Consider the following 14,400-nt stretch of genomic DNA (forward strand, 5'->3'; position numbering starts at 1 on the left):
TTTGTATTGAGTTGATGGCGCAAGCAGCCCAACAAGCGAGCGAATCCGCGGAATGGGACCCTGCCTCTGATCTTAAACCAGGGTGGGTAAGCTTAATGATCGAAGACGTTAAAATGTTACTTTTTGTGTATTGTTTCGGGTCGTTTCAGTACGACAGACAGCACAGGAACCTCGAAAATTGTTGAGTGCTTGACGTTGCTTGCTGTGTCGCCGAGAGTGGAGAGGTACAGGTATCGTCAGAATAGAATGCAATGCCGAGGCCAGGCCATGCTACCCCAGATGTTCTGCGTAGGGACCTGAGGCTTCGATAAAATTGTGGAAAGTTAGAAGGTCACTCTGCATCGCGGGGCAGCACCGCTATTCCGGGCTTCCAATGCCTCACCCTCGGGCCAGGATAACAAAGCGAGGCAATTCATTGATTGCACCAGTGATTGATTGATTGACTGATTGATCTGATCTCCTGGGCATCATTAGGCGCACGCATTGTTGCCCAAGACGCGTTGGCAACAGCCAAATCGAGCTGACCTGACCCCAAGAGATGGGATGCTAAGTTTGAGCAGGGGACCGCCCGGAACGTTGAGAAGCGGTCAATGGCGGGACTGCAGAAAAGGTCAGGCACCAAGGCTGTATGTAAGTGCACCCGACAGGGCTTCGTTGATGCCCACTGACCACCTCCATCACGGGACGTCAGGTCAGGTCAGGCCAAGTCTGGTCTGGTCACTGTGCCTGGTGGTTGGGTTTGACATTGTTCGTTCCTTGGTTCAGCAGTCAGAACGGTAACGAAAGCAGAAAAAGCAACAGCTCATCTACTGCCAGCAGTACATTAGACGAAGTACGTAGTACTGGACAGCACACCACCTCGGCGAGGCGGCACTAGACAAATCTGGGGATTCATCGTGAAGAATAAGGCGACTGGTGATTGGCCCTCAGTACTTGGCGACACATTTAACGAAGCCTGACAGCAGTCTGGTGAACTGCAATGACCATAATATTTCATCATTGTAAGATGAGATAAGATGGGATGTACCATTGCTACACGGCTGCACTGCACTGTGCAGCACCAAGTGCCATCCATTCCTGCTCGTACTTCTTACACCAAAGATAACATACCCAATGTATCCATAGATTTGATGATATCGTCAACAAAATCGTCCGACAGTTGACGCGATGCAAACAGCCGCGGGCAATGCGATGGTGGCTGGCCTACTCCACTCTGGCCCTGACTTGACCCTTGAAGCTCGTGGCATCTCTCGGCACCTGGGAACGGAATGGAGACGTTAAGTCAAGGGAAAAGGGTCCTTGCTTCGATGCCGCCGTCCTGCATCTGCGCAACGCCCTGTCATGTCATGCCATGCCGAATCAATCCGTATTGATCTGTCCGCCTTGGACCGGCCGAGTCAGCTTCGTTAACTTTGAGGCGAACGTTTTATGGATGTGGATCTTGGAATTATCGGATGAAATCTTGAATCTTAGATCATTCGCTATGGGAATCGTGAGTTGTCGCTGTCAAAGCTGAGAACAAGTGATGGTAGATGACGATTGGGAAGGTAAAGTGAGGAGGTACCTGCCGTCCTGCGGCTCCTGCCCAAGCCCAATCTTAGCAGCAGTTGACCGCTTCCCGTCATCCCAAGAATGGAAGCGGAAAGTGCGAGGCGGTATCTGCTCACATTAAAATTCCCCATATCAAAACACTTAACCGAAGCAAGGCTGTCCACTTGAAAGACGCCAGATCATTAATCCTCTGAGCATGGGCAAATGCATGTGACCGTTACCGTGACCTTGACCCGATGTACGGAAGCCAACGCTCCGTCCCTTGTTCAAGTTGGATTTTGTTTTGTTTGACGTGTAAGAGAAGAGAATAGAATGGATGCTGATGATGTGGCACAGTAAACAAAGCCGAGTCGTCAATGCCGCCATTTCATTTCTAAGCCACTTTGGAACTGTAGCCTTTTCTTTTGAGATATCTCTCAGTCGAACTTTGTCGATTCTCTTTCTCTTTCCCTTCCAGCTTTACCGATTGTTCTCACTCGTCCTGCTGCAATTGTCAGCCCCTATCATGACCACAGACACCGCCATGATCTCGATACGCATCCGTTCGCCTGGACACTGGACCCTCCGTTTGGTCGATCGTTCTCGTTCTCATCTGATCAGCTCAATCCTTTCTGGCCAACCGGATTGTTCTTTCCAGTTCTTCTCAGAAACCAAGATCCCGCGCGGACCTTTACTACGATCTTTTCTTAGATACGAAATATCGAGTTGCTCCTGGATCCAATTTATCCAATTGGCAATGTTTCATGCTATACCCTGAGCTCGACAGGTCGCTTCAAGTGCCCTCAGACTTCAACACGAGGTCCGGCCAGCCTCTTGGATTTCAAGATGCTCAGGTAATTTCACGACACGAGACCAGATTCCTTGGACTGCGTCATTGTTCCTGTCTTTTTAGCCCCCAAGTCCAGGTTAGGGCTGAAATAGGCCGTGTTTCGCATCGCTGCCGCTTACTAGCACGTGGAAGGTTAAGTTAAGTTAAGTTAAGTTAAGAGCTGATTCAGACTTTGAAGGAACACGAGCTGCCGCCTCGGTACCAGGCGTTCGTCCTTGCAGATCGGCCCCTGTAGTTTGACATCTCGAAAAAGGCCCAAAATAGATATTGGACCCCCACATTTGAGCACTGACGTCCAGCTATTGATTGACATTCGACAGAAGAACAAAAGCAAAACATAGCCGACAACTCTTGCTCCGAGAGGCGGGGCCCACGCCGACCGGTGCCCGCTATGACTGGCCGCTCCGTTCCGGAAATGGAACTGGAGAATCGGAGGCCCCTCGGTGTTAGATCGTGAGAACCTCATCCTGTTCATGTCGACTTCTCTTTTTGTGGCACGCGACATGAGCCAAAGACAATCGACTTGTATCGAGAGGGCATCGGCTTCTCTTTGAGCGGACGCCGAGTCGGATTCCGTTTTGTTCCCTTTCTGTTATGCTGCATGCTGACCAAGACATACCTTATGCTCTTTGCTTCTTTCTCTTTCTCTTCTTCTTCTGTTCCTTCGCCAGCAACCTGCTATAACCAAAGAGCGGGCCCCTGTCGCAGATGAGGTTTACCGACTTCCTCTGTCTTTTACTATGCATAAGTGACGTATGAGGTCCCTTGGACCACAGACTCTAGGTCCACCAGGTAGTACGAGACATTAATTCATCCATCCCTAGATCGAACTAGGCGGCCGCTTTTCTCTCAATATGGCCTCACTGATTCCATTAACCCCCGGGCAGAACGAAGCCTCTACGAGCTTTTCTGAACAAGCCCCCGCCACCGGGGACTTAGCGAGTCATGGGGCTAAGAGCATCAGTGATATTTGATTGGATGCAGACCCTGCAGCCTTCGTCTAGGAAAACGAGCTTTTGCTCCCTAGAAATCTATTTGGGGATATCCCGCCAACGGCGTGGATTGCATCGGGCAAAGACTGGTTCTCAATACGAAGAAGAATTCTTGTATGGCATGGCCAGCCTCTCTCTGCCTTGTTCAAAATCGTGTCAGCCGTGCCTCTAGACCACGCTTTCCGTGAATTATTTCCTTTCGACCACCCCGGAGTCATTCGTAGCGGCGTCTTAAGATATACGGTGCCTACATTAGTAGCATATAGACGAAGCCATTGCCGAGCCCATAGCATAGACTTGCTGTTCCCAAGAGCTATACCACAATTGCGACAAACACAGGTATGCCCTGACAACAACATGGCACCGCCAAAGGACAAAGAACGCAAGAGGAAGTTTCATCGAAGAAGCAAAAATGGATGCACTCGGTGCAAGGCCAGGCATGTGAGGTGCGACGAGCAAAAACCGCTTTGGTATGTTTAAAGCTCCAACCAAATCTTACTCGTGCAACAAGCGATCGTTTCCCCTCATTACATGTCCATTCGCTGCAAGGCTACGCGCGGCTCAGATGCGGGATAGACGATAAACGAGCTTTGCATAAGGCTCCAACCGCGTCAAATGTCGTTGTAGGACTGACTAACGGATACTGCCAACACAGCACCAACTGTCTCCAAACGGGGAGTGAATGCATCTATCCGACTCCAGAACAACCTCTACCGTCCAATGAATCTTCGCCCTCGCCATCTTCATCCAGTAACAATGTTGCCCTTGAGAGTTTCGGCTCTCAAATGGCACGCAGCGAAGCTCCAGCGCCAGGGATGAGTAACGCTCTCAACAACTACGTTGGAGGTTCGTTTGACGCTCTTCCAGAGCCATCGAAGCGCCTGTTGCGTCATTGTAAGTCTTCAGCCACAAAAAACTCTCGCCATGACTAATCCCTTGACCAGTTTCACAGTATACAGTCTGGGGTCAGAGCCCTGTGGCCCGAGAGCAGGAATCTTCGGCGTACAGTAACCCAATACACAGGTCACTTTTGACCCATAGAAGCACTTGGCACTGACAACAATCTAGAATTCAGAAGTCGTTCGAGAATCCGGGGTACATGCACATGTGTCTCATGCTCTCAGCTTGTCAATGGGCATGGGTCACGGGCTCAATGGACGAGGTCAGGATCCCGTTCCTGTACCATAAAGCAGCAACCTATCAGTTCGCACGAGAACAGCTCCAGAGTCCGGAACTGGCACAGAGCGGAGACACGATGTTGGCCATCTCCGCATTGGCATTGACAGAGGTATGAAGGTCTTGGCGCACGGGCTTCGCTGATTGATACTGACAATTGATGATCTAGGGCGCGATAGGGGAATTGGATGCTTCGTCAAGACATTTGAAGGGTATTCAAACAGCGGTAAGGCAATGGAACAGAGCCGTTGATCCTGTGCCAACACTGCCTCAAAGGATGCTGAAGATGTTAGTTGTGCAAACGGGACATTGATCCCTTGATCGGACATTTGCTGACGAATATGAATAGGGTAGGAGACGGACTACGAACCGGAAAAGCAGGCCAGCTCGTCAACGTACCCGAATACCAACCGACATTTATGGCTCTGTTATTTGCGTCGATCTGGGACATCACGGCATTACCACCGCGCGAGGCACCGAGATATGGTTGGTGGGAAGATATCCAAACACCAGCCGCCAGGCTCTGGCAGAACCATACCAGGGACCTCAACCTCAACTATGAGATTTCCAGAGGGTTTAGTGCGGGCCAATACGTACCGCGAATCCTAAACGGTGACCCAAAGAGCAGCCGGACGAGCTTCATCGCTACCTTTTTCTATCTGTGCTCAGAGTTGGGCGACAAATATTTTGACGTGACCATGATTGACTGGCTTCTCGAACAGCTCATTGACGATGTGAATGCTGGTGAAGAGCATCTCAGGATGAGTGAATGGACACAGTCACTCTGGCTGTTCTGTGTACTGTTTGGTGCGTCTATGGCGTTCACAGGTCGGGCAAACAACGTAATCGAAGAGAGACAACTGGCCAGATGGCGGGCTGTTTACGGCGACAAGATGAAACTGGCCAGCCAAGAGTTGGGAATCACAAGTTGGCAGTCAGCTCGGGGAATGCTGGCAGCTGTGGTGGGAGAGATAGACGGCGAATTAGAAAAGGGCTTAGAGGAGTTATGGAACAAAGGGATATCTGAAGCGACACTGGGCGATGGCAGCAGAAGCCCGTCGGTGGTAGAGCTGACAGAGTCGGACTAGGGCCTCGGACGTGTTGGTCCGTCAGACTGGTTTCTGATAAAGAGCGCAACCAACAAACAATGTATATATGTGAGCTATCATAGTGTGTTGGCGTTGAATTGAGGCGGCACAATGCTGACAGGAGTCGAAATGATGGAAGGAACAGAAATGGGTCGGGTCGGCTGAGCTGACGGTGGATTTTCTTTCTACAGGCTATAGAAACCATATAGTATAGATTAACAAAACTTAATTTTGAAGTTGAGAATCAACAAACCTGGATCTTGATGAAGAGACGTGGATTGTGATAGTGGAGGTGAAGTTAAAGTGGTTGCGTGCTATCACGTGGAACAACGGCCCGTTGGTCCTTCCCTTCGATTGTTCCTTCCAGTTTCCTTCCCAGATAGGAAAAAACGGAAAGAGAGAAGGGGAGGGGAAGGGACGGGTACGGAAGGTACGGGAAAGGCTGTCCCGCTCTGCCGCGCCCGCTGTAGACTGAAGAGTCAGTGCTTGTGTAGTCAGTGCCTGGGGGAGAGGAAACTCAAAACTGCGGGTTCCATCGAATCCATCAATCAGACAACAACAGCATGTCTGTAACATCACATCCTTCCCATATTTGATATTGGTTCAAACACGATACTGTACCATGCCGGAAATTACCTTATTCACACAATTTTTATGCGATTCATCATCTTGACTCGTTGTCTCTGTCTCAGCGTCTTTTCTCGTCTGTCATCGCGCCAACCGCCTGATGCATTTTGCACATTCTTGACCGCAGGTCTGTGTCATAACCATCCCACCAAGCGATTCGCTGGCCCATCCTGTAGCCCGCTTGCATTATCGTCAAAAGGCACTTACAGACCTGCTAAAAACAAACCAAGCCCTACCCCGCCCGTTGCGGTCTACTTGGTGCAATCACAGGACGTAAAGAAACCACCTGGGTGACCAGCGGCAGGCTCGGTGTGCCGTCTGTTGCATATTGGCTCATATAACGCAGTTTGGTTGGTGATGCTTGCTTTGTTTAACCCACCCATGCTGACTTGGCCGCAGCATGTAGGGGGTTGAAGGAGGGTCATTCATGATAATAGCGCAGCGGGCCATGAAGACGCGACCAAACGCTGACGGAGATGAGAATGGCATGGCTGGCACAGAGGATTTGGCAGAGCTTATGCTTCACTCACGACTCGACTCTTGAAAGCATGAGGCTGTGGTCAAAGTGATCGCCAGGAGCCGTTGCCCTTTGAGGAACAATGCGCAAGCCGCTGCGTCCGAGACTCCGAAGCTAGCTTTCATAACAGCATTGCGTGGAAGGAGGTTCATGAGGATCAACCTCAATAATACGGAGTACCCTTTTACATACGACGTAAACGAGATGACGATTTGGATGCAATTTCGGCCAACCTCGTACTTTTCAGCCCGTCAGCTCTGTTCTCTCTCATCTTTTCGCACCACATCCTCGTCAATAAGCTTGGTTTTGTGCTCACAAGCTGCAGTGATGCGTTGTCCAGCAGCCATCATCCCTTCATTCTCACAGGCTAACGCCAAGTGATAGGATGGGAGCCAGGGTCCTATCTCCACTTGTCTCCATCCCAAATCAGGGAAGTCAACCAGTCGCTCGTCGCTATGGCCCATCCCTCGCTTTCTATCCCTGCAATTACCCAACACACCGGTTTCTGCACTCTGAAATCACAAACGCCAGCTCACTCCTGCGACCAGAAAATGGCCGCGTTTTGCGGCAGTTCCATGGTCAGTGGAACCCTGTCCCGGCAGGTCGTCAGGCTTCGATAACAATAAAACCCGCAGGATCCCTCGTTGCCCAACGTCTCCCTTCTGCTCCTCAATTTTCCAGCCCAACTCTCGCCTCTTACTACCCAACCATCACTTCGGTCTAATCCTTCATAGACTACCGAGCCTTTTTACATTTCTTATACACAACCATCAACGCTTCCAATCTTCACCAGGAGTTGAAAGCAACCCAATCAGCCCAAGGATACATCCTGTCGCGCAACAACACCAACAACTCGACAGTATTGCCACTGGTCTGAACTTGCAAGACAACGTCCAACGTTGATCTTTGCTACTTCACGAGCTCAATTTTGCTCTACATTCCAAGGATACAATGACTGTTACTCTTGTGACACAGCCTGCTGCCATGCACGCTTTCAAGAACACTGACCTCGATGAGGTTCATTCGCTGTCCAGGTACTGTTTTTCTTATTCTTCCCTGGGAGGCTTGCATTTGCTTTTTCAATCATGTTGCGCTCAAATCTTGTATCACGACAATCTTGCTTCACTCTGTCCAAGGATATCATGCCAGGAAACCACATCAATCATTCGCCCCGTGGACATGCACCAGGAACTCTGCCGGATCAAAGGACCATCATGAACCTATGGATTATTTCGACATCAAGCCGCTGGAATTCTCACTTTACTGGAAGTCCGCCCGGACTTTACACAAACAATTACTATACTGGCCATGTGCTTCCTGTGAGTATCGCGCTTTCCAATTTGAAAACGCCAGCTTCACGTTACGCTCGGATCTCAACCCTGGACTTTCATGGAACACCCAAGGATTTCTCTGTATCATTTAAGGACTCGACCCTAGGACTTGTGGACTCTACTGGACCGTTTTCAGGATGGATCTTTCATACACGGACATTTCTTTCGACGGGAATGAATACGACCCATGGAATCGCCTGGACTTCTGCTCCTTCTGTACCGCTCTGCGGTGTTAGACTTCAAGGTAGCATCTGGCTGAAAGGCCTAGCAATCCAATTTGATTGCATTCTTTGTGCAGCCGCACTTGACATCCGTCACTGGACATCCGTCAATGGACACCCATCTTTTCCACTGCTCTTTCTTTTTGCCGGATACACAATGGACACCAAGGATCTTCATGAATGCTTTCCAACCCGGCTTTCTACTCAACTCGACCATGCCCCCATTGCTATACCAACTTGATTTTATGCGGATATTTAGATATACATACGACCTACTCGACAAAGCCCAGCACTGGACCACACCGGACACGATATATGTGACTTGATACTTATGTTGACGACCTTTTTCTTCTGGCTTACGACCCTTTTACCATGGATATCAAGGAACCCAGACAGGAATGCAAGATCTAACCTTAGGTTGTACTTGACACTGTCATACTTGGTCTGTAAACGACAAAACCCATCATCCAAACTAATGCTAACATATACAACAGATTCAAAGTTGATTCAAGCAATGGCCTTTGCCTTGTTTTCATGTTTCTTTCTGTTTTCTTGCTTTCAAATCTGCGCAGAACGGCACACTAACCCTTCCACAGCGACTTTAGCTTTTCTCAGCCTTCCATGGCCTCCACTGGACTATTTCCTTTTTCTCAAACAGAACCATCTGCGGACCTGTTGGCAGGTTCGTCGTGGGCCACGACAGTAGAAGGACCACAGAACTTTCAAGATTTCTCAGACAACGGATCCGCCCATTCCGGAGAAGCCGAGGAGTTCATTTTCACATCTGGCCATGCTACACCCCGAGGAACAAGGGTACTCTCCCAAGGAAACTGGTCTGCTTCCAGGACTGCCGCTTCAGCGACCCAAGGTGGACAAGCCATGTCCAGGGTCAGCTCTAGCAGGTCTAGCGGCTCATCGCTATCACAATCATCACATCTGTCCAACATGGACTTCACAGGTAATGCTTCTGCTCTTCAGACTGGAACCCAAACCGGATCCATTCATGGAATTGATACTTGCCTCTTGGACCCTGTCGATGGTATGTCGACTCAGATGTACTGGCCCGGATATGATGCCACCTTCTCTCTTCCTGAGGCTAGCCCTCTGCACGTTGTTCCATCTCACATGCAGCTTGGACCTGATGTTTCTCTTGTCGAGAACTCTCCCCCCAGCCCCTGGGACTGCTTTTCTAGCTCTATCTCCCGCTCATCTTCCCCCAACACCATTGAGGACTTGTGGTTCCCTAACCAGAGCCCCAACTCCTCTCCTCAGATTCAGTGCCAGTCACCAAGGTACGTAATGTCCAACACAGTAGTGACACCCGATTCGGTTTCTTACCATGTCGATTGTTCTAGCCTTGATCGCAACATTCCATTGATCTCCGAGGATGCCAACGGAAAGGCCCTTACAACCCTTGATGATTTCCCGGCTGCTTCTGCCTTCACTGGACCCCGACGACAGAACAGCGATGGTGAGTCCGCCCGGGACCACGACCTCTACAAGAAGGCTGCTCCTTTCGAGGATGGACTCTACCACTGCCCCTGGGAGGGCCAGCCCAGCTGCAACCACCGACCCGAGAAGCTTAAGTGCAACTATGAGTAAGAACAAACATCGAATCAAGCGAATGCCATGTACTGACTGAATTAGCAAATTTGTTGACTCTCACCTGAAGCCCTACCGCTGCAAGGCTGATTCATGCGAGGGCGCTCGCTTCTCATCCACTGCTTGCTTGCTTCGCCACGAGCGCGAGGCTCATGGACTCCACGGCCATGGTGACAAGCCTTTCCTTTGTGTTTATGAGGGATGTGAGCGTGCCGTCCACGGAAACGGATTCCCTCGCCAGTGGAACCTGCGTGACCACATGAAGCGTGTCCACAATGACCACGGAAGCTCCAGCGGCTCGCCTACAACTGGATCTGCTCAGCCCGCCAAGGGACGTAAGCGCAAGACTGAGACCTCTGAGACCCAGACTTCCAACAGCCGCAAGGCGGCCGTCAAGTCCATGCCCCCTCCCCCGGAGCCCAAGGAGAACCTGACCCAGCCTCTTATTGACCAGTGGATGGAGCACCACAAGGCTGTCCAGAGCCTCATGCGAAATGTTATCAAGCCTGAGGATGTCCAGAACCTCCAGCACATCGGAACCATCCAGAGCCGTCTTAACTCTATGATCAAGCTTACCACCGACCTCAACGCCATCAACAACCCTGGAAACACCCTCACTGGCACTGGCTGAATGATTTGTAAGTTTCTGCTTGACTATCAGAAAGCGCATTACACTAACTCAGAATCTTCAGAAATGCAAGTCTTGTCTGCTACCAAAACCACCAAATTGATTTGTGCAAGTGCACAAGAAGAGATAAGAATGTCCGTCTGATATAGAGACACAATTCTGAATCTCCGAGACGTCCCAAGGTTCGGGCAAAAATGCCCATCATCTACGGCAGAGACACCTGTCCCGCCTAGTTGAACAATTCCCAAGGAACGGATGCACTTCATTACCACCGGAATCCATATTATCCAAGGATACGGACATAGTCCCAAGGATTGCGCCACCGCTGCGCCAGGAGGATTACGGAGACCCGTCATGGGAGAAACATAGTCGACTTCGGAGTCGATGGAGCTGAGGAAAAGAAAGGGGACGTCGAGGGGAAAGCATTAGATAGACTGATCACTCCGATTTGAGTTTGATCCAGATTTTACAGATAACAACAACAGATGGCCCTTGACTACAGGAAAGGGTAGCAGATTAGACACTTTGTTTGGGAGGGATTTTTTGTTATTGGCAGCATCACTGCAGATAGGATTTGGGAGTTCAATCGAATTTTTAACATCATATTGAATCGTTGCTGGCATGGATTGGCCTGTGAAGAATAATCATTCGATAATATGATAACGAGCTGCACTAGTTGGCGGTTTGTATCTCCTGAGATACGGATACATGGCAACTGAACTATGGATTTGATATGCCACCAGGTTTGTGACGCTAGTAGCCAATATTCGCTCTTGATGCATCGTGTTTAGGACACCCAATGTTGAAATACCACTCAGGATCAGCGGTGAAAACTGCAGTTGATCGGAAGAAGCAGGGTCAACTATCTAAGTGAGAGTCCGGGGCAAGATCGTGGAGAAACATAGAGTGCAGCTGTCTTGGACGCAGTCTACGGTCTGGAGGTACATGCAGCCTCAAAACATCATTTGGGTTTATGCCACCACATCCAGAGGATAAGGTTCTCCCTGTATGAGTCGATAAAGCATGCCCGACCTTTCAAAGCTCGACTCATGGCACGACAACTGCGGTAAATAGCTCCGAGATATTGTCGGCTCGGGCACGGTCTCGGTGGTTTCAGTTGCATCTTGTAGGTTGGCAGTGGAGAGGCCTATGATGGTTTAGGGTCCTGAAGCCTCCACTATGACGCTGCGCTGAGAGTGCTGCGTGTTGGGATCAGCGAAAAAAAACGGTAGTGATCCGGGTACCTGAGAGAAGCATCTGGAAGTTTTTGATTGTAAGTTGTCATAACAAACTGCGTTACTGGCTCATGGATGAAGGAGAGAAACGGAATGACGATGAATCTTTAACGGTAGTTGGTTCCGAGCTCTGCCGTATCGTAGATTTAATTAGATTTACTGGGTGATGTAAGTGATGCTATCCAGGTACAACTCCTTCTTGTCTACCAAATTGTCTTGACAAAGAATAAAATGGTGCCATGGATGGAATCGATATCATTACTCAGGTCTTTGCGTATCTAAAACTGAACCCATTAATCCATGTCATTATCAATGTCTGTCCATATTTCATGACCTGACTCTGAGCCGCTTCAGCCCGACCCAAATTAAGTATGGGATATCCACCTGTAGAGGTGTGGTACTGGTAACGTACAGCTAAGCTCCAGACCATTTACGTAGTACTTAGCTACCTCTTCCCCATCCCAAACTCAACCTCATCTTTTCATTCTTCTCGTCTTCATCACCTACTACACTTAACTCTATAACATTACTACACACTAATTGCCCATCATGGCTCGCAAGTTCTTCGTCGGCGGCAACTTCAAGATGTAAGTTTTTACCCCACCATGGCATTCTGCTATGTTCTGTTCTGCGCAGCTTTGCTTCCTTGCTGCCCCTCCCCCTCCAAAAACCAAAAAGCAAAAAAGGCCGCAGCTTTGGTTCGGTGAAGTTATTCAGAAAGCTGACATTGGTTTCCTCTAGGAACGGCTCCAAGTCGTCCATCAAGGAGATTGTCGACAACCTCAACAACGCTGACCTCGACAAGAACGCTGGTACGTCATTGCTTTATCCCCTCCCCCGCGCACCATCCCAGCTCCTCAACAGAACCCCTCATTGTCCATCTGTTGGCAGCATCCAACTAACACAAACTCCCAGAGGTCGTTGTCTCTCCTCCTGCCCTCTACCTCCCTCTCGTCCGCGACACTCTCCGCAAGGATATCGAGGTTGCCGCCCAGAACGTCTACGACAAGCCCAACGGTGCTTTCACTGGCGAGATCTCCGTCTCCCAGCTTAAGGACAGTGAGATCAACTGGGCCATCCTCGGCCACTCCGAGCGCCGAACTATCCTCGGCGAGTCTGACGAGGTCATCTCCTCCAAGACCAAGTACGCTACTGAGAACGGCCTCAAGGTCATCTGGTGCTGCGGCGAGTCCCTCGAGACCCGTGAGGCTGGCAAGACCATTGAGTTTGTCTCTGCCCAGATCAAGTCTCTCCAGTCCCAGGTCTCCGACTGGTCCAACATCGTCATCGCCTACGAGCCCATCTGGGCCATTGGCACTGGCAAGGTTGCCACCACTGAGCAGGCTCAGGAGGTCCACAAGGCCATCCGTGACCTCCTCCGCGGCATCAGCGACAAGGTTGCTGACGAGACCCGCATCCTCTACGGCGGAAGTGTCAACGAGAAGAACTGCGGCGAGCTCGCCAAGCAGGCCGACATTGACGGTTTCCTCGTTGGCGGTGCTTCTCTTAAGCCTGCTTGTAAGTTGCTTATGGTAAACCCTCTTTTCAAACTATGCTAACATTTTCCAGTCGTCGACATCATCAACGCTACCAAGCAGTAAACTAATTAATTCAAAAGTAAAAGATTTTGTTCCGGCGAGGTGTTGGTACCTGTGTGAGAACAATAGATGATGAATGAAATAAAAAGAATTATACCCTTGAATAATATGAATCACTCGTGAAGATATCAAATTTTGACGCTGCAGTATCTATGACTAGTGCCATGTCGATTAAGAGTTTACTTAATAAACAAACGACCAGCGGTGTAAATGTGAAGCAATTTCATTCATGCCTCAGTGTTTTGGAGATCTTGTTCTAAATCGTACATATTTCCTCGCAACCCAATGCTACAATACAAACAACCCTCCAAATTGTTACAATAATTTAAAGGTACAAAGACAGAAATCAAGCGTGGCAGCCATAAATTTAGACAGGCGTGCCCTTGCCGTGGTATGGAGACCAGATACCACGCACACTTGGTCTGGTACTGGTAACGGCCTGGTTGTGTCGCTTGAGCTTTTCTCCGCTGGCATCCCGCAGCAACTCGGCCTTCTGAAGAATCTCGTATGGTGATAAGTTTCGTACACAGATGGGCTTGTGCAGACCGTTAATGTAGTGACCGACAATGACGGGGTGCTTGCCAGGTCGGGGCGAGATGGAGAATTCGACTTGGGGGTTCGCGGCGGCGAACTTGGGGAGGAGAGACTTGATGAAGCCGCTATAGCATGGTTAGAATCCGTGAATGCACAGAGTAGAGGGAGATTGCATACTTCATGCCCTTGGAGCTGCCGGCCCAGTCACAGTAGTAGAAGTCCAACTTCTTGCACTGCAGGATAAATGCGCCAAGGCCATTCTAGAAAAGTCAGCACTCATCCCTCGATGGACTGGGAGTTTCGAGAGGGGAACAAACCTGGCCTTTCGCTATTTGTCTTAACGCCTTGACAGTCATTTTTGTGTGGCCGTATCAATCGCTATATTCATGATCCGACAACCAAAGAGAATTTGGCTACGAAGTCATCGCCAGAAAATCGACTCGGGTGCAGCCTACCCCTTACGGTTTAGCG

The 14,400-nt window shown here is 49.8% G+C and overlaps 4 protein-coding genes across 4 annotated transcripts; 3 read left to right on the top strand and 1 right to left on the bottom strand.

Moving 5' to 3' along the window:
- Positions 1–3,729: 3,729 nt before the first annotated feature.
- Positions 3,730–5,636, top strand: B0J16DRAFT_382250 (uncharacterized protein; the record flags this gene model as incomplete). Its single annotated transcript, XM_046131224.1, has 6 exons — positions 3,730–3,842; positions 4,028–4,266; positions 4,317–4,374; positions 4,441–4,660; positions 4,718–4,836; positions 4,898–5,636. The coding sequence occupies 6 exons, from the start codon at positions 3,730–3,732 to the stop codon at positions 5,634–5,636; spliced, it is 1,488 nt and encodes a 495-aa protein (XP_045984280.1).
- Positions 5,637–7,446: 1,810 nt separating this feature from the next.
- B0J16DRAFT_92179 (uncharacterized protein) lies at positions 7,447–10,803 on the top strand. The gene is made up of 5 exons (XM_046134689.1): positions 7,447–7,814; positions 8,929–9,624; positions 9,688–9,930; positions 9,980–10,572; positions 10,627–10,803. Exons 1-4 carry the CDS (start codon positions 7,732–7,734, stop codon positions 10,563–10,565), a joined length of 1,608 nt encoding a protein of 535 aa, XP_045984281.1. The 5' UTR covers positions 7,447–7,731; the 3' UTR covers positions 10,566–10,572; positions 10,627–10,803.
- A 1,468-nt stretch (positions 10,804–12,271) lies between these two features.
- B0J16DRAFT_337014 (Triosephosphate isomerase) lies at positions 12,272–13,517 on the top strand. Its single transcript, XM_046127300.1, has 4 exons — positions 12,272–12,384; positions 12,539–12,609; positions 12,713–13,315; positions 13,367–13,517. The coding sequence occupies exons 1-4, from the start codon at positions 12,347–12,349 to the stop codon at positions 13,396–13,398; spliced, it is 744 nt and encodes a 247-aa protein (XP_045984282.1). The 5' UTR covers positions 12,272–12,346; the 3' UTR covers positions 13,399–13,517.
- On the bottom strand, positions 13,514–14,343 carry B0J16DRAFT_412838 (thioredoxin-like protein). Its single transcript, XM_046133347.1, has 3 exons — positions 14,247–14,343; positions 14,107–14,189; positions 13,514–14,054 (listed from the first exon to the last, which is right to left on the bottom strand). The coding sequence occupies exons 1-3, from the start codon at positions 14,283–14,285 to the stop codon at positions 13,763–13,765; spliced, it is 414 nt and encodes a 137-aa protein (XP_045984283.1). The 5' UTR covers positions 14,286–14,343; the 3' UTR covers positions 13,514–13,762.
- Between the last annotated feature and the right edge of the window lie 57 nt (positions 14,344–14,400).

The sequence above is a fragment of the Fusarium flagelliforme genome (assembly GCF_020744385.1).
Source record: "Fusarium flagelliforme strain FIESC 12 MPI-CAGE-AA-0113 chromosome Unknown B0J16scaffold_3, whole genome shotgun sequence".
Classification (NCBI taxonomy): domain Eukaryota; kingdom Fungi; phylum Ascomycota; class Sordariomycetes; order Hypocreales; family Nectriaceae; genus Fusarium; species Fusarium flagelliforme.

Excerpts from the sequence above, each read along its gene's own strand:
- B0J16DRAFT_337014 (XM_046127300.1), top strand. The coding sequence starts at position 12,347 with ATGGCTCGCAAGTTCTTCGTCGGCGGCAACTTCAAGAT. Across the intron at positions 12,385-12,538 it reads GTCGGCGGCAACTTCAAGAT|GAACGGCTCCAAGTCGTCCA; the intron begins GTAAGTTTTTAC and ends GGTTTCCTCTAG. Across the intron at positions 13,316-13,366 it reads TGCTTCTCTTAAGCCTGCTT|TCGTCGACATCATCAACGCT; the intron begins GTAAGTTGCTTA and ends AACATTTTCCAG.
- B0J16DRAFT_412838 (XM_046133347.1), bottom strand. The coding sequence starts at position 14,285 with ATGACTGTCAAGGCGTTAAGACAAATAGCGAAAGGCCAG. Across the intron at positions 14,190-14,246 it reads GACAAATAGCGAAAGGCCAG|AATGGCCTTGGCGCATTTAT; the intron begins GTTTGTTCCCCT and ends TGACTTTTCTAG. Across the intron at positions 14,055-14,106 it reads GGCAGCTCCAAGGGCATGAA|CGGCTTCATCAAGTCTCTCC; the intron begins GTATGCAATCTC and ends ACCATGCTATAG.
- B0J16DRAFT_92179 (XM_046134689.1), top strand. The coding sequence starts at position 7,732 with ATGACTGTTACTCTTGTGACACAGCCTGCTGCCATGCACGCTTTCAAG. Across the intron at positions 7,815-8,928 it reads GAGGTTCATTCGCTGTCCAG|CGACTTTAGCTTTTCTCAGC; the intron begins GTACTGTTTTTC and ends ACCCTTCCACAG. Across the intron at positions 9,625-9,687 it reads ATTCAGTGCCAGTCACCAAG|CCTTGATCGCAACATTCCAT; the intron begins GTACGTAATGTC and ends CGATTGTTCTAG.